This window comes from Phymastichus coffea, unplaced genomic scaffold (genome assembly GCF_024137745.1).
Source record: "Phymastichus coffea isolate CEN01 unplaced genomic scaffold, Cenicafe_Pcof_1.1 PCOF00059, whole genome shotgun sequence".
In the NCBI taxonomy this organism is placed as follows: Eukaryota; Metazoa; Arthropoda; class Insecta; order Hymenoptera; family Eulophidae; genus Phymastichus; species Phymastichus coffea.
The window spans coordinates 69582-89798 of record NW_026706870.1 but is presented as its reverse complement, the minus strand read 5'-3'; the positions used below and the strand labels follow the sequence as shown (position 1 = coordinate 89798).

General features: G+C 38.3%; 4 protein-coding genes across 11 annotated transcripts; 2 read left to right on the top strand and 2 right to left on the bottom strand.

The window, feature by feature from the left end:
• Window positions 1-338: 338 nt before the first annotated feature.
• LOC131666479 (putative RNA-binding protein Luc7-like 1) lies at window positions 339-7190 on the top strand. 8 transcript variants are annotated; one of them, XM_058939173.1, is made up of 8 exons: window positions 341-684; window positions 1424-1498; window positions 1582-1715; window positions 3300-3394; window positions 3782-4309; window positions 5464-5562; window positions 5632-6341; window positions 6591-7190. In XM_058939173.1, the coding sequence occupies exons 5-8, from the start codon at window positions 4298-4300 to the stop codon at window positions 6667-6669; spliced, it is 900 nt and encodes a 299-aa protein (XP_058795156.1). In that variant the 5' UTR covers window positions 341-684; window positions 1424-1498; window positions 1582-1715; window positions 3300-3394; window positions 3782-4297; the 3' UTR covers window positions 6670-7190. The 8 variants fall into 8 exon arrangements, with proteins under 8 accessions (XP_058795154.1, XP_058795156.1, XP_058795155.1 ...); XM_058939172.1 differs by having other exon boundaries at window positions 3768-4309; XM_058939177.1 differs by lacking the exon at window positions 3782-4309.
• Window positions 7191-7241: 51 nt separating this feature from the next.
• Window positions 7242-9477, bottom strand: LOC131666549 (adenosine 3'-phospho 5'-phosphosulfate transporter 2). Its single transcript, XM_058939322.1, has 5 exons — window positions 9212-9477; window positions 9002-9150; window positions 8727-8942; window positions 8293-8649; window positions 7242-8226 (listed from the first exon to the last, which is right to left on the bottom strand). Exons 1-5 carry the CDS (start codon window positions 9240-9242, stop codon window positions 7885-7887), a joined length of 1095 nt encoding a protein of 364 aa, XP_058795305.1. The 5' UTR covers window positions 9243-9477; the 3' UTR covers window positions 7242-7884.
• Window positions 9478-9755: 278 nt separating this feature from the next.
• LOC131666545 (NADH dehydrogenase [ubiquinone] 1 beta subcomplex subunit 10) lies at window positions 9756-11418 on the top strand. The gene is made up of 4 exons (XM_058939319.1): window positions 9756-10104; window positions 10220-10355; window positions 10429-10571; window positions 10644-11418. Exons 1-4 carry the CDS (start codon window positions 10014-10016, stop codon window positions 10778-10780), a joined length of 507 nt encoding a protein of 168 aa, XP_058795302.1. The 5' UTR covers window positions 9756-10013; the 3' UTR covers window positions 10781-11418.
• Window positions 11419-11557: 139 nt separating this feature from the next.
• LOC131666544 (meiosis regulator and mRNA stability factor 1) lies at window positions 11558-19879 on the bottom strand. Its single transcript, XM_058939318.1, has 19 exons — window positions 19282-19879; window positions 18782-19210; window positions 18545-18711; window positions 17894-17991; window positions 17522-17711; window positions 17139-17292; window positions 16917-17070; window positions 16483-16829; window positions 16006-16401; window positions 15419-15773; window positions 15136-15338; window positions 14736-15065; window positions 14103-14498; window positions 13833-14036; window positions 13503-13773; window positions 13095-13423; window positions 12933-13022; window positions 12534-12867; window positions 11558-12458 (listed from the first exon to the last, which is right to left on the bottom strand). The coding sequence occupies exons 1-19, from the start codon at window positions 19681-19683 to the stop codon at window positions 12400-12402; spliced, it is 4908 nt and encodes a 1635-aa protein (XP_058795301.1). The 5' UTR covers window positions 19684-19879; the 3' UTR covers window positions 11558-12399.
• Window positions 19880-20217: the final 338 nt, after the last annotated feature.

The window sequence follows — 20217 nt, the reverse complement described above, 5'->3', positions numbered from 1 at the left end:
TTTTCAACATTTTATACACATACACATATATGTCTTACGAACGTAGTTGTCAATTGGACTGTTTGAAGTCTGTAATTATTGTAAAATCATCACTCTTATTATTTTCATTTGGCTCAAAAGTTTTAAAGGGCAATTTTAATAATAAAAAGTAAATTTAGTATAATAGTAAAAGGTAAATTTCAAAATAATATAATATATTGTATTAAATTAACTGAAATGAAAATAGGTATTTTTAACTTACCGAGTGCTGGTCACGCTAAGCTGCAATTTACGTTACCTACATTAGTCGCACCGTGTAAACAGACGCGCATCTATGGTCAGAGAACATTAAAGCGAACAAGAGAGAGCAAGTAATCGAACATAATAGCGCAAATACGCATAACGCAAGAAAATTACATCGAGTAAGAGAGAGCAAGTGCGCCGTTGAAAGGAAAATACAAAAACAGACAGAAGTTCGGTAGAACAGCGCGTGTGTCGCTGATCTGCGTTCCTACGTTGCGCCGGCGGTCTAATCTCTGGCGGTGCGCTTCGTCCAGCCGTGTCGTCAGTATCGTTCGTAGTGTGCTAGACGTCATCGTCTGTCGTCGTTGCTGCCCTACCGTCGAGGTGAGGCTGCTGCAAATATGACAGCCCACGACCAGATGCGAGCTATGCTCGACCAGCTTATGGGCACCGGACGAAACGGTAAGTGCGCGTATCCTTGTTTGATTACTTTTCTTGGACGAGAGCAAAACGCAACCCAACGAGAAAGCCAGAGCGCGCGAGGCGTCCACAGCTGCCGTATTCGCATATGAAAATCCAACATGGAAGCCCGCGTGGCAGGCTACTATAGACTCGATTAGTTTATTTTTTTCTTGTCTGCGTGCTTAAGGTAGCATTGTTAACGCCTTATTTTTCCTGAAGCCTCTCAATATTTTTGTAGCGACATTCTGGTCGCATACTATTATAATCTATTACAGAGTTATTGATTTTCTGCACACGGCTACGTTGCTCTTTCTCTCTCTCTCTCTCTCTCACACACACACACACACACACACACATACACACGCGTACACACACAAATTCGTCCACTATTGAAGGTTCGTAATTTCTCTTCACCGTCAAACAGTCGCCCTACAGCTAAACTTTGCACGGTATCAAAAACATTAGAATGCCTAGTACATGTACAGCTTATTACTTTTCTTGAATCTAATCATATTTTGAACCCACGTCAGACTAGATTTCATAGCGGCTGTTGCACGCAAACGGCTCTAGTAGAACTGACTGATGATATTAGGCATGCTATCTGTAATATAAAACTCACAATTTTTATTTTGTTCGATTTTTTAAAAGTATTTGTTTTTGCATGATATCATAATAAGTAAATTCTGCTCTTCGAACTTCTTTGATACTACTGTGGATTGATTTTTCTCTTATTCAACAGATAGATTACAGGCGATTGTTGATGGTGGTACTATAGTTTCTGAATGGCTCTGTACATCCTCTAGTGTTCCTCAGGGTAATATTCTTGGTCCATTGTTGTTTGCTATTTACATAAACAACTTACCAAATATACTGTACTTTGCTATTTCATTTATGCAGACGATACACAAATATATCTGCCTTGTGCTTACTACGATCTCTGCAGTGCCATTGGAAAATCTCAACTCGAAGTTAATGCTATTACTCAGTTGGCTTCTCAAAATAGATTAGATTTAAATGCATTAAAAACAAAGGTAATTATTATTGGCAGTGATTTGTACATTGCCAAAATAGATTTTTTGTTGCTTCCTGACATTACCTTGAATGGAACTACCATTCCCTATTTTTCAACTATTCTTAATTTCAGTGTCACTATTTCGAACACTCTTGATTAGAAATTTAATATTGGTATTGTTGTTTGGAATATCTGTGTCACCACACTTCATAAAATTTTATAAATTGTATAATTTTTTGCTTTAATTTAAGAAAACAACTTGTAGAAGCACAAAATTTCCCATATTTTGAGTATTGTCCTATAGTTTATCAAGATCTTGATAAAACTAGTGTCTAACTTGCAGGTTATACAAGATACCTATGTTAAATTTGTAATAGATTTTATCCCTGTTATTCTCTCTCAAAGTATTACCTGACATGTCACTTATAGACTCCACTTATATTTGTTTGCTTTCACCAATAAACAGTTACATTCATTTAGTACAATGTTTCAAAGCTCTTTCTAAGTCAATGCCTAATTACCTTGACACTTCTTTTTCAAATTACAAAGCCCATTCTTACCGCAGATCAAACATAACCCTTCTAGCTCTCTCAATCAGTTTCTCTCAATGAGGCCTGCAACCGGTTGTTTACCACAACTGGAGCTAGACTGATAACTATCTCAGTAACTGATTTCAATTTTGATCGCTTTCTTGAGCTTAAATCATGATTGAGAGTTGTAGTTCTTGCTCTTCAAATATAAGCATGGAGGTCTAGGATAATTTTTGAAAATCTTACACTCATGACTGCTCTGTATGGCTGGCCTCCCTTCTCCTATACTTCCTATCCAAATGGCTCAGTTTTCATTTTCAAATATAATGCTTTTAAAATAATGCTTTTAAAATAATGCTTTTAAAATAATGCTTTTTTAATACTTATTCATTATCTTAATTATGATCTATTATACCCTACCCTTTTATTATTCCATCCAACAACTAAATTGTCAAATAATATGTAAAATTATAAATGTTTAGCTGGCGTCATTTAATTTAATATTTCTCTATTACTTTATGCCGATTGTTATTATTTGTAGTTTATTAGTCGTTCAATCATCATTATCTATTACACCAATCATTATCCTAGTTTCAATTATATGTAATTATTTTTGTCTATCATAGATGGTTTATGCAAGTAAATTGTAAGTAATGTAAAAATTAGTTGTAAATAATGTACACCTATTGTATAATTTCATTATATTACTAACACATCAGAGTCCCTCCCCATGGTGAAATAAAGTCAACTCAACTCAAGTCAACTCATCTCACCTTAACTCAACTCAACTCGTCTCAATTTAATTCAACTTAACACAATTCAACTCTCTCTCTCGCTCTCTCACTCTCCCTCTTCCTCTCTTTTTCTAGTTTCTATAGGGCAGGATTTGTAATCATTATCTGTTTTTCTATCAAACCCTGAGTTACTCGCATATTCTCTTTTTAACATTCACTGCATTTTACTATGAAAGTCTGATGGATTATTGAAATTAGCAAGGTATTTTAGGATTGTGTGAATGATATTATACTCTTGTTGATAATCGACATAAAATTTGATAGCTCTATGTTTTTCAGGTGAAAATAACAAATTCCAAGTAAAGTACAATGATCCAAAGGTCTGCAAGAGTTTCTTACTGGCATGCTGCCCACATGAGATTCTCTCATCTACAGTGAGTATATTACATGTAATAACTAAATTTTATCAGTACATTCGGGCAAAAGGCATTCATCCTTGTTTTTACTTTGAAAAACCACTTCTATTTTTGATTATACTATTTGATTATGAAAATACCATCTCGAGTCAAACATACATTCAAAAGTGAATTGAAAACGACAAAAGACTATGCTCTTCTTTCGAATAAACATTCAACTGATTTTTGCAGTCACCAGTACAGACACAAAAATCAAGTGCAATGATTGTTCGAGCTGACATTAAGTTTTGTAGATGAAAATTTTCAAGTTGATTCTCTTGACACCCTCTTCAAACCGTCTTACTGAGTAGAAACTTTGAAATTTAACTAATGTTGAACTGCTAATAAGCAGTTCTCTATTTCCAGAGCGTCTGGAAAAGCAATTGTGAACCAATTGTACGCAATTCCCTGTCAAATAATGTACCGTACGTAGAAGTTGAGTAAGGTCGCGTTAAGTCCGTAAGTACTAAAAATATGAAATAATTGAAAAAAAGAAACATGAGACGTACGTATTACATTTCATTGATTCTATATAACATAATTAAACTATTTGGCTATAATTATGATAATACATTTAAAAAAATTGACACATTTTGGCTGAAAATGTCGGAGCGGCGATTCATTGACCGTCGACCGGGAGTCTGTCGATTATTGTCTGTGCGTATGGTTCGTAGTGCTTTGTGACTCATCCCGCCTCGGTCAATGAGTCGTGCGTTCTGACGAGTTTTCACCAAGACACGCATATGCATTGATTATGTTGTGACTTTGCTTGGGAGAGAAGCATCGGATTGTCATCTTGGCTGCTCCAGCTTAGTTAAGCGGAGTCAAATTTGTCCAAAATCCCACGACCCATCGTACACGTGTCGAACAATCCTGTGTGTCATGCGTTTTTTGGTGAGTAAAGCGATAACGATCAAAGAATTAATTTGATGAAAGAGCTCATGATAAACTAGACGAATCTCAGTGCAAGGTTTTGCTTGCATAACACACACACGCATACACATACGCACACACACACACATACACACACACACGCGCGCGCAGACACAGACGTCCAGGCTGGAGAGAAAAAAGTCGTATGCTAATGATCTCCGTGAGTATGGATGTGTTCTCGAGGAAGGGAGATACATTTTGTTTATGTTTTCTCACAGAGGCGCATTACAGGATAGCATTAGCAGACTGTAAGTAAGCCACAGTCGATTGCCAAAAGTCCGAGCCAAGCGTCGCTATCCAGCGCGAGACGCCTCTCGCAAGCGAGTTGTCGACGGGTCGAGGCGCTCCGCGGCAAACGATCGCCGACTCGATTGCGCGCGACGGACGACCGCGACGGCGAACTTTGGCAATCGGCGCGTTCACGAGTGATCCCGAGAAAGAGAAGGGAAGAAAAAGAAAGAAAGAAAGAAAGAAAAAAAGGCAAAATCGATAGGCAGGAGGGAAACGGAGAGTGGGAAGTGCGTATATTATGTGAAACTGTGATGGTCGGGCCAAGATCTTGATAAGAGCCGAGGGCCCGTCGTGACTTTGAATTCAGCGCTGAACGTGTGTCTATGAGAACTAGAGGTTGCGAGAGTCGCCAGCGAGCGCAAGTTGTCAGGCAGGCGGAGAGGTGCGTGGTTTGCCGCTCTCTGTAAGTGACCATCAACCAAGTATTCTCTATCTATAGAACGATACGTATTTATGCATACATGTCTATTTTGTTCTTTTTTTTCCGTTTCCTCCTTCCAAGTACATACGTCTGTTGCATTGCCTTTGCATTCTCTCTGACACCTTATCGATTATTATTTTCTGGCCTCTGTGTGTGTACATACATGTTGCGTGGGCGTAAGACCGCCGCGAGAGAGTGTGCGTGAGAGCGACGAGAGGCGCGTTAGGCCGGTGAACCGAGTCGCGGTAAAGGTCTCCCCTACCCCTCCCGAAAACCAAGAGCAAGACAGGAAATGGGCTGACAGGCGGCGAGAGGATAGGGCGCGTAGGGTCGCAGGGCGAGCGAGCTAGCCGGGGCAGCCGGAGCCGGACCATTCTAATGGAGTTTGCTTTGTGACTCGCAGCGCATGGACCTGGGCGAGTGCCCCCAGATTCACGACCTGGCTCTGCGCGCTGACTTTGAGGCGGCGCAGAAGAAGAAGGACCACTTCTACGACATCGACGTGAGTAGCGGCCGGCGAACCGGTCGGGGCGCCGCGAGGCCCGTCTAACCCGCCGGTTTCTGCCCGCAGGCGATGGAGCACCTGGCCAGCTTCATAGCCGACTGCGACCGGCGCACCGAGCAGGCCAAGCAGCGCCTGGCAGAGACGCAGGAGGAGCTGTCGGCCGAGGTGGCGGCCAAGGCCAACGCGGTGCACCTGCTGGCCGAGGAGATCGGCAAGAAGCTGGCCAAGGCCGAGCAGCTGGGCGAGGAGGGCTTCGTCGAGGAGTCGATGAAGCTCATGGGCGAGATCGACGAGCTGCGCAAGCGCAAGAACGAGGCGGAGCAGGAGTACCGCAACAGCATGCCCGCTTCCAGCTATCAACAGCAAAAACTGCGCGTCTGCGAGGTCTGCAGCGCCTACTTGGGCATCCACGACAACGACCGGCGCCTGGCCGACCACTTCGGTGGCAAGCTGCATCTCGGCTTTATCAAGATCCGCGAGAAGCTGGCCGACCTCGAGAAGACCGTGGACGAGCGCCGCCGACAGCGCCGCGACGCGCTCTCGGGCGGCCGGGCCGAGCGCAGCCGCGAGCGCAGGCCCGAGCGCGCCAGCCGCAGCCGCAGCCGCGAGCGCGACCGGGCGCGCGCCGGTCGCAACCACCGGGAGCGGCCCGCGACCACCGACAGGGAGCGCCGCGACCGGGACCGCGACCGCGAGCGGGACCGCGACCGCGATCGCGACCGCCGCAACCGGGACAGAAGGCGCTCGAGGTCCAGGAGCCGCAGTCGAGGAAAGAGGTAAGCGCTTCCTGACGCCTCTCCCCTCAACCCCTGCCTCCTGCCGCTCCCCCTCCACATGCCTGATGACACTCGAAGGCCGAACTGACGTGCGGCCGGCCGAGTCGATCGACTCCCCGGAGTCTCCTCTCCGGCCTCTCGCCTGATCTCTCAGCCGAGGCGATCAACGCTGACGACCACGCCGGCCCGTCTCCCTCGGCGCCGCTTGCCCTCCTCCTGCTAACCATGTGTCTCTTTCGCTGCTTGCAGGTCTCGACGTTCGCGCAGTGACAGCCGTGGTAGACGGTCGCGATCGCGCCGCAGCGGCTCCAACGACCGCAAGAGATAAGCCACGCGAAGACGCTCACTGCCCCGTCACCCCATTTCATCGCCGCCCCCCCCCCTCCCCCACCCTCGCCCCTCTTTTTCTCTCTGGATTCCGGACAAATGCATTCAACGAATAATCAAGATTTTAGCTACAATATTGCGTTATTTTAAGTAACGTGCTCGCGAGCGTGTCTCTATTTCTGTTTGATGTATTACGTCGTCACTGGGACACCAGTGACTACCAACATGCTCTTTCAGCTCTCGATCTCAACAACTGCGTTCGCACACACAGATAACACGTATGTAAGTCCTTTCATATGCCCATTGTCATCAGAAGGTTCTTCTTTCTTCTTTTGTTTGTTTTTTTTTTAATTATTACTTTTTTCTAATAAAAAAATATTTCGTTCAGATGTATATATTAAAGTAGTTAATTCAGCTCTACTTGGAATAGTTCTTGCATATTTATAAATGACTAGACACGTCCAATTCTAAGGACTGTACAAGAATTGTAGAGGAGGAAAAGGTAAATAAAGACACGTTGAAAATTTCTTTGATTGCATTTACTTATTTTAAATATTATTATAAACGTCGAATTATTTCTATAAAATGTAATCAACTTATTATATGTACAAATTTATAAGATGAACTCATCTTTACATATTTTTTCAAAAATTTAAGATTATAAGAATTAATAGTACAGTAAAGCTGTATAGAGCTATGTAATAAACTAGCAATTTATTCTTAAATATATATAATCACTTAGTAGGTTGAAGCAATTAAGTCTGCAATGTAAATTTGTAAAAGTTTAAATACTCAAATCATCGTAATCATAATGTATCTATAAAAAAGATTTTTTTTTTATTCAATACGTGTAAAAGTATTTATCGACTCTGATGCCCATTATTAAAAACGTGGGGCACAAAGTAACATCAAGATGAATTTCTAATGAATACTTCTCTAAAGCCAACAACGAATTTTCAATAGTAAGTGGGATATGAACAATCATATCTATCACAGGAAAATCAAATTTTCAATAAGTCTTCTTTAAAATTTTTGCAATTATTTGCAAAGTTATGCTTCAATCAAGTTGGTAATGAAATGGCACTATTCTACTGGCATATAAGCTCATCTAATTGAATTCGATTGAACCATTTCAAATATATACGCAAATGCAAGACCTCATTATTTTTAATGTCAGTAAAGAAAAACCAATTGAACATTTAAGAGAAATCCGTCTCTAAACATTTGACAAGAGTTTTCGCTGTATGCGATTTTGTCGCTTGATGCACTTTTTAATAGCACGCCAGATATCATTCCAGCCAATTTTCGACGAGTGTTGTTTGCTATAGATATTTAAATAAATACCAAGAACAACAAGCAGTCCGGACCAAACGTATTGCAATGTAAATGGTTTGTAGAAAAATAGAAAACTAATTATAATTGTCACCGCTTTACGGCAAGTCGTTACTGTTGCTGCTACAAAGGCGCCACAAGTTTGGACTAAGGTGAGAACGATTTGAATGCCAATGTAGCCGGATAGTGAAAATAGCAAGGCATAGCCATATGTTTCCAATGCATGCTGAAAAACGTTGATAAAGTATTAAAAGAAATAGGATCGTAGGAGGTTGCGAGAGAAATATCTTACATTGCTGCAAAATGAAGCTCCTTTCACAATATCTCCTGTAAACGTTAATATAATAAAGAGATATAAAAATCCTATACTGTACGAGTAGAGAACGACCTCTATATTTGAGGCCTTGTGTTGCTTCATTGCTTTCTCTTGAATATTTCCGATGAGCGCATCGCAAAGTAAGGCGCAGCTAATCATTGCTACTCCCACCAGATCAAATCGTGGGGATATCATGCTATCTGCAAGTGTAAAGAGAATCAGTCCTAAACACATGAGACCAGCAGCTAGGAAATCCAGAAAACCATAACGTTTTCCTTGAATCAAGATACTGCCAATGAGTACTGGAATCAGCTTACAGCACTTGAATATAACCTGGCATAAGAACAGAATATAAAAAATTGTTAATGGTATGAATTATACGTGACAATCAAATGAACCTATTATCAAACCTGAGTAGGATAATTCAAGTACCCCAAGGATGAATTTGAAAATCCCATAGTGCCCAAGGTGAGGAGTGCAAGTAAAGAATATGTGCTGAATGGGATTCTTCTGCTTACACTTCTTAATCGACATTCTGTCCAGCCAAACACTGTATAATATCCAAATTGTATGAGGGTTAGATACCAACCAAATGGTCTAAATCCATCCAAGGTAAATATTAATTCCTAGAAACAACAAATGAAAGGTGACACGAACTCACACTTGATCTTGATTTAATGCTCACCTGCAGATAGCCATATAGGATATAAAAAATAAATATTCCTAAACTGCACAGCAGCAACTGTATTTTAACATTGTAATGGGTAATGTCAAAGCAAAGCAGACGAATCTCTTTTACATTAGCTTTTGTATCATCTACACCGACTGTTTGATCTGAAAAATCAGTCAACTATTTATACAAACCTTGTTTATTTTTTACCAGTTTATTACTCACCGTCTTTACCCATTTGAATTTTTTGATACATTTTTGTTTTACGATTACCTTTAAATATATTATCTAACCTCTAAGATACCGCATGTAATTATTTCGATTTTTAAATAATGAAAAATAGCTTCTTTAACATCGTTACTATTTTTCGTCGTCATTAATGTAATGCGACAAAAGTTACTAAAAATTTAAAAATCAACAAATTATAATAATTTTGTTTTACAACACATTATTCTAGTACTAAAAGTGCATTTTGGAGTCGACAGTCAACAGACAGCGCGGCATTCGTATCGTCTGCAACTGAAAGTAGTAAATACACAGACACACACATGTTGAGTTAAAAACACGATATTGCCTGGAAAATGGAATCATATCATTTTTTAAATACTTTTACGAAATAACTGAATAAATCGTAAAGAAAACTAATTTTTTATACAATGTACGGATAAAATTAATAAGATATTTAAAAAATAAAACATGAAAGAATATAATTAAGAAATACAAAGTGCAAAATCGCGTCGGCATTAAAAGATTCTACTATATTGGCTGTTATGCAAAGGATAACAAGCATCGATCAAAGTTGGAAATTAAAAATCACAAAAATACATGTGGCGGCGAATCTGTGCGGGCGCGTGTAAAGGAAAAGCAAAGTGTACTGCACTGCAATCTGAAGAGTATCGCAATTAGTAAATTACAAGGAGATATATTCAATATTAATCGCATCAAGTTGCGTATGCTGTCACGGATCACAGTAGTTGGACGTTAGCGAATAGATTGGAGTGCTCGCGCGTTCCAGTTAATCGTAGTCATGGGAGACGATCCTCGAGCAAATAATCCATTCTTCAAGTTTGGCTACTTTGTATTCAATCTCTTTGATGGGCCTGTAACTTTCTTTCGAGGTAATTTTCCAAATCCATTATCTAATCAAATTTTTAGTATTTTTTTTGCATCGTAAGGTTAGGTTGCTTTGATATATTTCATCTTTGTCACGCAATCACGTTGTTGTTTTTACAGAAAAGATCGTCGAACCCAATCAAAAACATTACCCGTACTACCATCAAAAGTTTCGAAGAGTGCCAACCATTGATGAGTGTGAGACTGAAGATCACGTTTGTAGATTTGAAGCACAGCAACAGTTTATTCGAGACAAGTATGATTAAAACCATAATTGATTAAATCATTATTGTTGGTAATTAATTTTAATTATCATTTCTCCTCTAAAGAAACGTTGACAATGAAATTCTTCACATTTTGAGGCAACGCTATGAGCATTGTAATCATGAGGATTTCAATCAGAGAGGTGAGGCAAAATGTGAACAGCTATATGAAGAGTATAAAGATGCTGCAGGCAATTGGTTTGGAAAATGTAAATCATTAATAATGTATTTATTGTTAATATTCTTGTAAATAATTCACTTACTATTTTATAAATTTTAAGATGGTGACATGGGCCCTGAGCCTAATGTTGTATATGCTTTTATGAAACAAAAACATCGTATGGCATGGGAACGTAGACATGGGCCAGTAGGTACAGGAATGAAACAAGAAAAGTTTACAATCTCTGAAGAATATTAATCGCAATCTAGTGTGATAAATAAAAACTTGTTGTAGAGTACTTGTTTTTTGAAACAAGCGTATGTACAGTTTCTCATTAAATAAATTATGCTTACAAAGATTTGTTTGATTAAGGATTCACAAAAGACGATGTTGAACAGAAAACTAATTATTTTATTTTCTATATCACAATATACCATGTATAAATATAAAAATATCTAGGCTACATATATCAGGTCCACTTTGGACTACAAAAATCTTTCTTGTTCTGGCTTAAATAGATTTGAGTTATTTTACAATAGGTTCAATGCTAGTGTTCCTATTAAAAGATAAAACAATTTTCAACAATACTCGTATGAACTTTAATATCTACACTTATTTAAAACTGGAGCCTCAAACTGCTCAATAAATTAAAACAAGCAATACAAGTTAATACAAGTTCTATAAAAAAAGTTATAATCACAGGCTACACATTTAGCAATTGAACTAGATTTTAATATATAAAACACTCAAGGCGATATCGTTTGGTAATAAATAAAATTAAAAAAACACATTGCAATAATCTTAAAATAACGCATATTCAATTGATTTTTTCCTTATAATTTATTAAAATACAAGATGTCTAAAATTGATTTTTTCATGATAATTTATCGATTCTTTACAAAATAATAAAAAACGTTATTTAGACATGATTATAAAAGTATATCTCCTAAAGAATTTTGAATCAATTAATAATATTGTACACTTTCAATTATTCAAAAACCTGAAAAGAACACGTTCATGATATTTAAATTAAGACAATAACAATGACCACATAATCTCACATTCTTAATACACATGTTTTCATTCTCATCAATCCCATAATTGCTCCTTTTTCGCAAAAGAAAAAATACTATGAATCTTGTTAATCAAAGGAAACGTTCAATCGCTCTGGACGTTTCACCGTTTTGGACAACTGATGAAAACAAATTTTAAAAAATACTTATTTGCAAATTAAAATTGTCTGTGTTTATTTCCACATTCGCATAGTTATTTAGTATTAAAAATTATCACTTCAATATAAGTTTGTTTTCATAATTATTTAAATACTTTTTTGAGAAACTTAGCTCAATCATACATCGTTTTGTAATTGGTTATATTATTGTATTAAAACGTTACCTTCATACAGTCACTAAAAAATTGCATTCTCTCGTAGTAAAGTAATAAAAAAATATCTTTACAAAAATAAGTTTGCAACTAAAATCGATTCAAAAACAAACACGCATTCGACTTAAGAAGCCTATTTAAATTTATACATGAATCAATCGGTACAAAATCGTTTATCACAGACGAGGAAATGCTGCTTGATCCGTAAATTGGATCTTCAATAAATAAGACTTTATTAACTCATTTGAACTATTTTCAATCTCAATATCGCTCAAGGTAACCGCAAGAACAACAGTCTAGACGAAATATCATGGATGGTTAACAGAAGTTGACAATTAAAATTCAATCTAAGTATCTATAGTTAGACTATTCCAACGATTGGTTTTCGAATACTTAGAAAAATAAAATCTAACTTACTTTCTTAACAGTATTTGCATTTGATATTTTTATATGAACGCATGAAAGTGATTAGTCTACCCATATGTGTTGATATTTTATGAATCAAACGACGGCTGATTGAACTGGGCAGCTAGGCGACACTTTCCAAAATACACTGTAAAACCAAAAGCAGTCACTAAAACATAACATCTATCGCAGCAGAAAGTTCAATATAAAAACAAAGACTCACATCGTTTACTAGGTGTAGTATCATTGATTCTGTTCGAGTTATCATTCACATTAAGTTGGCCTTTCTTTGAGGAAACAGGCGAGGATAGCATAGTATTATTAACTGGAGAGCTTTGTCTAGTGGCGCTCTTCTTCGGTGTAAAGGACATCGAGGGTAATGGTAATTCAGAAGGATGCGGAGCAACTACAGACGATGAATTGGAATCCTTAACGAAAATAGGCGTCTTCCAGCAAATCAAAGGATTGTAATAGGAATATTTGAGATACGAAGGCGACACTACACCAACAAGCTCATGGCCGTATTTCTTCAATGGCGACAGACTCATAGGTGGTAACTACACATAATTAATTATTTGTCATAAATTAAGCTTTTAATATAAACGTAGAATCAAATTCTCACCTCCACTTTAACGTAATTAGACCTTTGTTTGCTGTAAAATTGAGGCGGAGTGTCCCAGATAGAAGTACGACTAGAAGGAGCTACAGAGTCCTAAAATGACCGTGTTTATATAAAAAATATCATTTTCACTAAGTATAAGAAAACTTAAGAGTAATATATTACTGGTGAATCCGGTTTTAATGGAGGTGGCGGAAACGTGTTTGATGTTTTGTCCACATTATTTAACTCGGTACTTTTGTTTTCTGCTTCTGGCCACTTTTGTGCATCGGCAGAATTATTAGGAGTCCAATGATTCGATTTGTTTTCCCAGGTGCCTGAATCCTTACTTGAAGACATTTGATGCGAATTGTTCAATTCTGCTTTCTCATTCACACTTGAAGATAAACTGGACTTGCTTAGAAATGAATCATTTTCGATAGATTCATTACTCGAGTCTGTATCTTGAACCGGTGAAGGAGACATTGTGAATGTAGTTGGTAATAATCCAGCTGCTGTAAAATACAAATAATTTAAAATTATTTACGTCTATTGTTAACTAGTACTAATCGCGAAACAAAATTTTGTACTTACTTATGAGTTTCTTGTTCAACTGAACTATTTTTCTCTTGTAACGCATATCTTTAACAATGACTGTACACGGGATTGCGCGTAGAAGAGCATATACCGTAGGATAACCGTACATAGCAGCTCTGCAAGCAACTCCAGTGATTTTTAAATAAGCTCCCTCAAATTGCGAGATATTCATTTTGCCATTAGACTGCATAAGTACACGTTGAACATTGCAAGCAAATTTTTGCAACGGAGTTAATTCAATGAAACACTGTTCATTTAGTGAAAAAATCTGTAAGAAAATTCAAATATAAGTTCGGAAATATTTGGAATTTTTCAGCATGTTCTTACACGTATAAAAGCGCTTAGACTGTGCACGTATGTTTCAATGGTGCAAGTTTTATTAAATATTTTTTGATAACTTTGTTTAAAGTCATTGACTGTTAGACTGAAATCAGGAGCGCTCATGAGTACTCTTCGACATTCTAGACCTAATTGCTGAATATGGTCTTTGTCAATGGACTCAATAGCAACACCACTTTTCGTATTCACAATCTGCAAACATTTAAGTAAAAATTAGATGTGATTATGCACTAACTAAAAGTAGACCTTGGATTTTACCTTGACTGTGCCTTCAAATTTTTCCATAAGTTCCAACATCGAGTTGCAGTTGAAATGTTCCGGACGTAAGGCATATCCATATTCTTGGAGGAACGTTTGAGCTATATTCGATACGTTAAGCTGTCCAGTTGATGAATTGCCATAACGTGAAATCAATGTATTCAATTGTTCTCCCAAGACTTGAAGTCCTTCTTTTTTTGTTAACGAAATGACTCTCTCTCCACCATTTTCTTCTTCGACTTTGACAACTTCTGGTATTGCTTCGAATAGCTCGATAAGTTTGGAAAATCCGTAATCGGAAACTCGACATTGATGACCAAAGTGGTGGTGATAAGATGGGACGAACTTGGTAAATAGCATTTTTTGTTGTGGAACGTGTTTTAAAAGCTCGACCACCTAAACAATTATAACATCAAGTTTATGTAGTACTAGTAGCACAACCCCATAAAGCAATTAAAATAGTACATTTTCTAACGGATACGCAAAGACTTTTTTGACGAAACGAGAAGCTTACGGCATGAGCTAAATGCGAATACTTAACGAGTTTCGTCAACAAGCCTTTTCGCATGAGAGTTGGAAACAATACCCGAAGATACGATTTAAAGGTTAGAATATGGAGAAAAATATAATTACCTCTGTAGCGAATTGCATAGTTCTTTCAATTTCTTCCGGTGTTCGTTCACGTTTGGGAATAGAAATCATACGATCGTTACCATCTTTACAACTGGTTACCACGACGATGGTTTCCGAAACTCCTTTAAGGATGTCATCAATTTCGCAGACTCCATAGTCCGTGACATCCCACGGTTTCCCAAACACTCTGGTGTACACTTTAGGGAATTCCGAAAAAGTCACTTGCTTGCTGGCTTGAGATTTCAAAATGCGAAGTAGGTCCGAGGTGAAACGACGAACTTGAGCACGATGAGACAAAGTGACTACGCGTTTATTTCCCTCTCCCATAACCTGCATATCAAATCACATATTCATTATCAACTGAATCGGCATTAACAGCTTATAAGCTTGTAAGTCTTACCTGCACGGAGTGGGTTAAAGCCTCGAGTAACTCGATCAATTTTGTAAACCCATAATCAGCAACTCGGCATTGTCTTCCGAAGTGACGATGATACGCTGGGATGAAACGATTGAACGGCAATTGGCAATGCGGAGCCGTTTTCAGGAGGTCAACTGATTCTCGACTGAATAAAGCCAATTGATTGGCTAGCGGCGAATTATTTTCTGTAAACATGAAAAGCGCTTCTTTTAGATATTTGCGTGCATTTAATAACCTTGAAATATTATCGGAAACTTGCTAATACCTTCGTTACTTTCGTCGTTGTTTTTGTTGGTTGACCAAACTATATGCTTCACGCTTCCTAGGCCTTGTTTCAATTCCACTGTTGATATACAAGACATCAAGTGTTCGAGTGGCACGCCGTTTTCGTCGACTTGAATTGATTCATTAAATTCGGCTTCATAGCAACTCGGAAAAGTTGGCAATGGTAAACAGCCAGAATGCGTAATTAAAAGCTTGTGCACTCTTTCAGAGAGCAGCTTCAACGATATACTGACGTTTGGCAAAGGAGCCATTTCTTGCTCTGCCCATCCTTTATCTGTCCATGGCTTCTGGGCGTGGAGTACACAATAAGGCAATTCCATTGACGATTGAGCATCCTAGCGAACAAAAAAATTTTTATGAACCTGCAATTGTACTCAAGTTGTTTCGAAAGTTTACTCTAGAAATTCAGCTAATCAAATCGCTTTAGGGAATTGTAATCATTGTCGATTCGAAGCAGCAGGGAACAAAATGCTCAACCTACCGAGCAGCGACCACTCAAACTCGGCCAGCTTTCATCATATAGATACAACAAAAGGGTAAAAGTTGAAATAATTGCTAGTTATTTACCAAGGTAGTGTTTAAACTTGGCGACGGTGTATTTCGATGATCAGGGTTGAGGGAAACTAATCGTCCACTTGGATCATCAGTAATTATGCACACGTCCTTCATTTTGTACAACTCAGAAATACTGATCGACATCATAAATCGGCTTTCGTACATTTCACGAAATTTGAATAATGGCAGTTTATGCCCTGGAACTTCCTGCAGCAACATCACAATTTGCGATCGAACAATTTGTGGATTTGGACCACTACTATGCAGGTAGGATATCAATATCCGTTTGAATCCTATTTTACGGCGATGCAGCTGTGATATTGTATACTGTGCTTCTGGTAACGAAGGCACTTTTACATTTGCTACCAAGTTACCATCCGATTGTACAAAAACTGAAACTTGCAACACCTACGAAAAGATGGCAAATCAATCAATCCATTCATCACTGTTACCACACATACTTCTTTTAATTTTTAAAACTCATCTTACTTTAACGTGTTCCATTAATATAGACGATAAAATACGCTTCATATCTTTTGGATCGATATTTTGATCCAAATTTGAAACCTGAAGTTCGATAGGTACGTATGCACCATTCGATGAACCACAGTTATTTCGATTGTTGATTGGACTAAAGAAATTTTCAACTTCTTCACTTTCAGCGTCACTGTGCCGATACGGAGAAATTCGTTGAATGCCACTGGGCATAGAAGCAGAATCGTATGGTGATGGGGTGCGGTCATTTCTTCTTACTTGTCCATTCCAGTGTGTGGTATCTTGATTTTGAGCTGCATACATGGGAGATGGACTTCTGCGCTTGTGAGATTGATTGAATACTGTATTAACAAATTAAACATGTATTTCAATTGTATAAGAACTGCAATGTTCTGTAGAGTTATTATCGAAATAATCATGTTGTATACCTGTTCCTCGATGATTTGTTGGTACTGGCCATGGTGCTCTGGATGCATTCCAGTCAGCCTGTTGAGAAAAAACAGAATTTCCTCTCATATATGCTGATGGCCCTTTGCCAGAGCGGAAGATGCCTGGCTCAGCATTACTGCACTCTTGGGCCTGCTGAAGAAACAAATATCTCACAAAATAAAGTATTCATAAAAATAGTAGTCTATTAAGAATATACTTACTTTACAGCGTTCATCTCTGTAACGATTTCCTTGCTGCTGAGAATTCATCATTTGCCAAACTTGAGGTGATTGGCTTCTACCATATCCAGAATAAGATTTGCAAGTATCCACAGGCATGTATGGTCTAGCAAATGGTGGTGGTGGTGGAAACAGTCTGAAATAATGAATGAAATTCTTTTACAACCTTATACACAGTCATTCATTCAAATGATAGAATAAAGATTAAATCAGATAAGATCAAAGCTTCCTAAGATCATTACTCGAATCAATGGGGATTTGGTAATGAATCAACCCATGACTCAAAAGTTCAATCTCGATGTAACATCATATTAAAATTAGGCTTGCATTTTGGTTATATCAAAGCATGAAATACAAATAATTACCCTTGAGGGCCACAATGCATTCCAGTCCAGTTGGAACAATTGACTGAAACTGGAGAAGTAGTTGGATAATGAGGAGTCCCTGGAAGACTTCTTGCTCCTAACATTGAACTTGCCACTCCAAACATTTCATTAGGATTATCGTTGTTGGCCTCTGTATCACTGGCTGTAGTCTCTTGAACAATGTTATTGTCTGAGAAATATAACACAATTACATAAGCACTACAATTCAAATCAATATAAATACAGATTCACACACACATTGCCTTGGAAGCATTTGGGTAGAAGAATAAGAAGGGGCAAATCACGTGAAGGTCATCAAGAAGTAAACTCAAAGCAAGAAATTCTGAAAGTAAACATAAATTTGATAAATACCTTGTAATTTTGAAGCGCAGTTGGTGTTGTTTTCCTTTAAAAATTTTACGACAATCTTGGAATCGTAGATGTATTTGCCATGCATGCGTTTCTGGGCTCTGAAAACGAAAAACAAAGAAAAATGGAGTTGTTAGTTCGTTAACATAAACGTTTTCGCAACTACAATGTTAGTTATTCGAAAAACCGAGTAAGAGATTGCTGTCAAGCACGTGAGATCCGTCAGCACTTACGATTATCACAGTGAAAAATGTGGTTATTACAGTTCGTCTTTGTTACAAAAATCGACCAGGTAGCAAGAGAACGCCAAGCCTTTTGAAACACACGAAGTTTTATCGTCTAGACTGCTGAGAAGATATTCGACTTTAAATCTCCAACGGTCAGAGATCGTCCCCACTTGCGTGATTTTTCCTCGATACGTAAGCCAATGATTCGAAGAGACAACAATTGCAATGTTGCCATTGTCGCGGGTGGAAAGAAAAATTCGCGGGAAATCTGCTTTACCCGTAAATCTGACAAATGATTCGCTGGATAGCAAGCAAAATAGATGCTTAGCGTCTATTATCGTTATTGATAGGTAGCGCAAACGCAGCGTTGCCGCTATCATTAGACATTTATTTTGCGAGGGTTATTTAAAAAGATTACAGTATTTACCTGTCAGCTGATTCTTTGGAGCAAAAACGTAAAACAGCTACGTTTGAGCGAATTTGGACAACTCGTCCACCGCAATTATTTGATAATTGTTTTAATCGGCGTTTTATACCAATTACGTCTTTGTCTTCAGGAAGATTATAAACTAAAAGGTCATACGACTCTGCCATCTGAAAATTATATTTTTATTAAGAGTTCTTGGAATAGAACCAACAGAATAATTATTGAATTTGTATTTACTTTGGACGGCGTCCTAGCTGGAAGTGGCTCCAGTAGTTTGGTAAAATCATAATGCTCATCAGAACATAAAATTAAAGCTTCTGAAGTATTTTCTTTGTGCAATAAAATAACATAAATCTTTTTACGATGACGCAAATCACTTAGGTCAGCTGCAAAATCAATATCTCCAGATATCAAGACAATTGCAGCTGGACTACCATGCGTATCAGCAAATCGTCTTATAGATTGTCTAAGCTTCTCATCAGCAGCATTCTTGCTGGTAGAGGACACATGTATTAGATCAACTTGAGCATCATTTAGCTCTTGTATGATCTGCTTATTTTCTTTCTGTACATCACAAACAACCATGAATTCAGCTTCTTTATAACCTTGAAAGAATTTGTCTCTAATAACTCGAGTGACTGCCATAGCAGAACGACCTTTTGGAACCTGTAACACAAACATGGATACATAAGCAGTTACAAGGGAAAAGGTTTACCAGTAGGTAAAGATAAACTTACCTGGCAGTTTTCAATGTCCCAAAAAACTCCAATAGGAGGTAGATAGTTTGAACGAAATTTAACTGCTGCAGCAGCTGCAGCTGCAGCTACAATAACTGGATCCTCCTGGTAAGCTGGTCTGGTGTAGTCATTTATATGACTCTTGACATAGCTGTGTAACGATCGACTTGAAAATTCGTCCACATCACCGTCATCGTTGTCCGGGTCGAGAATGGCTGTGGCCACTCTTTCGTGGGTTTTCAAAGTGGTATCACAACCACCAAAGGCTTGTTCGTTATCGTCCATCAGCTCCTGGACACAGGATGAAGGCGGCGACAGCTTGACCAGCAACTTAATAAGGTTCTCGTCCAGTTCGGTTATGTCGAAACTGCTACCGCTGCTGTTCTGCTTGCTTCTTTTCATCGTTCTTCTTTATTACTATAATTACTATTTTTATTATTATTCTGCCTAAACTCCAAAACTTCTCTGCAGCGATCTTGTTCATGAAGTAGCCGACAAAGAGATGCACGATTCTCGCCGAATAGGGTTTGCTTGGATCTCGTATCCATTGGTCGAGTAGCTTGTGCCCTAGAACCCATTCTCACACTAGCCCGCCTACCTGCAATTAAATATTTACTTTTTTATAATGTTTCTACACCTCGTCATTCCGAGTAGACTTCGATGCACCGATGCACTCAACAGTAGCTTCTCACATTAAAATGTATACACGCGTGAAATTAACCATTCTAACCTCGCAAACTAGCACATGACCTATAAAGCTACAGTGGCGACCACTGAAAACAAAGCTTTTTCAAAAAAATTGCACTTGATTTCAAGATCACCTTCAATTGCACTCCGAATGACACTATTTAAAAAAAATAAATTTTTAAGCGTTTAGCGTAACGATGAAATTTTAAGAACGTTGAAAAAGCGACTATATCTTATGATGGCAGCTGT

Coding starts and splice junctions, on each gene's coding strand:
- LOC131666545 (XM_058939319.1), top strand. CDS start 10,014: ATGGGAGACGATCCTCGAGCAAATAATCCATTCTTCAAGTTTGGCTAC. Junction 10,105..10,219: donor GCCTGTAACTTTCTTTCGAG/GTAATTTTCCAA, acceptor TTGTTTTTACAG/AAAAGATCGTCGAACCCAAT. Junction 10,572..10,643: donor AGGCAATTGGTTTGGAAAAT/GTAAATCATTAA, acceptor ATAAATTTTAAG/ATGGTGACATGGGCCCTGAG.
- LOC131666544 (XM_058939318.1), bottom strand. CDS start 19,683: ATGAAAAGAAGCAAGCAGAACAGCAGCGGTAGCAGTTTCGACATAACC. Junction 16,830..16,916: donor AACAAATCATCGAGGAACAG/GTATACAACATG, acceptor TTGTTAATACAG/TATTCAATCAATCTCACAAG. Junction 14,499..14,735: donor CTATGCAATTCGCTACAGAG/GTAATTATATTT, acceptor ATAATTGTTTAG/GTGGTCGAGCTTTTAAAACA.
- LOC131666479 (XM_058939171.1), top strand. CDS start 624: ATGACAGCCCACGACCAGATGCGAGCTATGCTCGACCAGCTTATGGGC. Junction 685..3,299: donor TATGGGCACCGGACGAAACG/GTAAGTGCGCGT, acceptor TATGTTTTTCAG/GTGAAAATAACAAATTCCAA. Junction 6,342..6,590: donor AGCCGCAGTCGAGGAAAGAG/GTAAGCGCTTCC, acceptor CGCTGCTTGCAG/GTCTCGACGTTCGCGCAGTG.
- LOC131666549 (XM_058939322.1), bottom strand. CDS start 9,242: ATGTATCAAAAAATTCAAATGGGTAAAGACG. Junction 8,650..8,726: donor ACTTGAATTATCCTACTCAG/GTTTGATAATAG, acceptor TTCTTATGCCAG/GTTATATTCAAGTGCTGTAA. Junction 8,227..8,292: donor GAGCTTCATTTTGCAGCAAT/GTAAGATATTTC, acceptor AACGTTTTTCAG/CATGCATTGGAAACATATGG.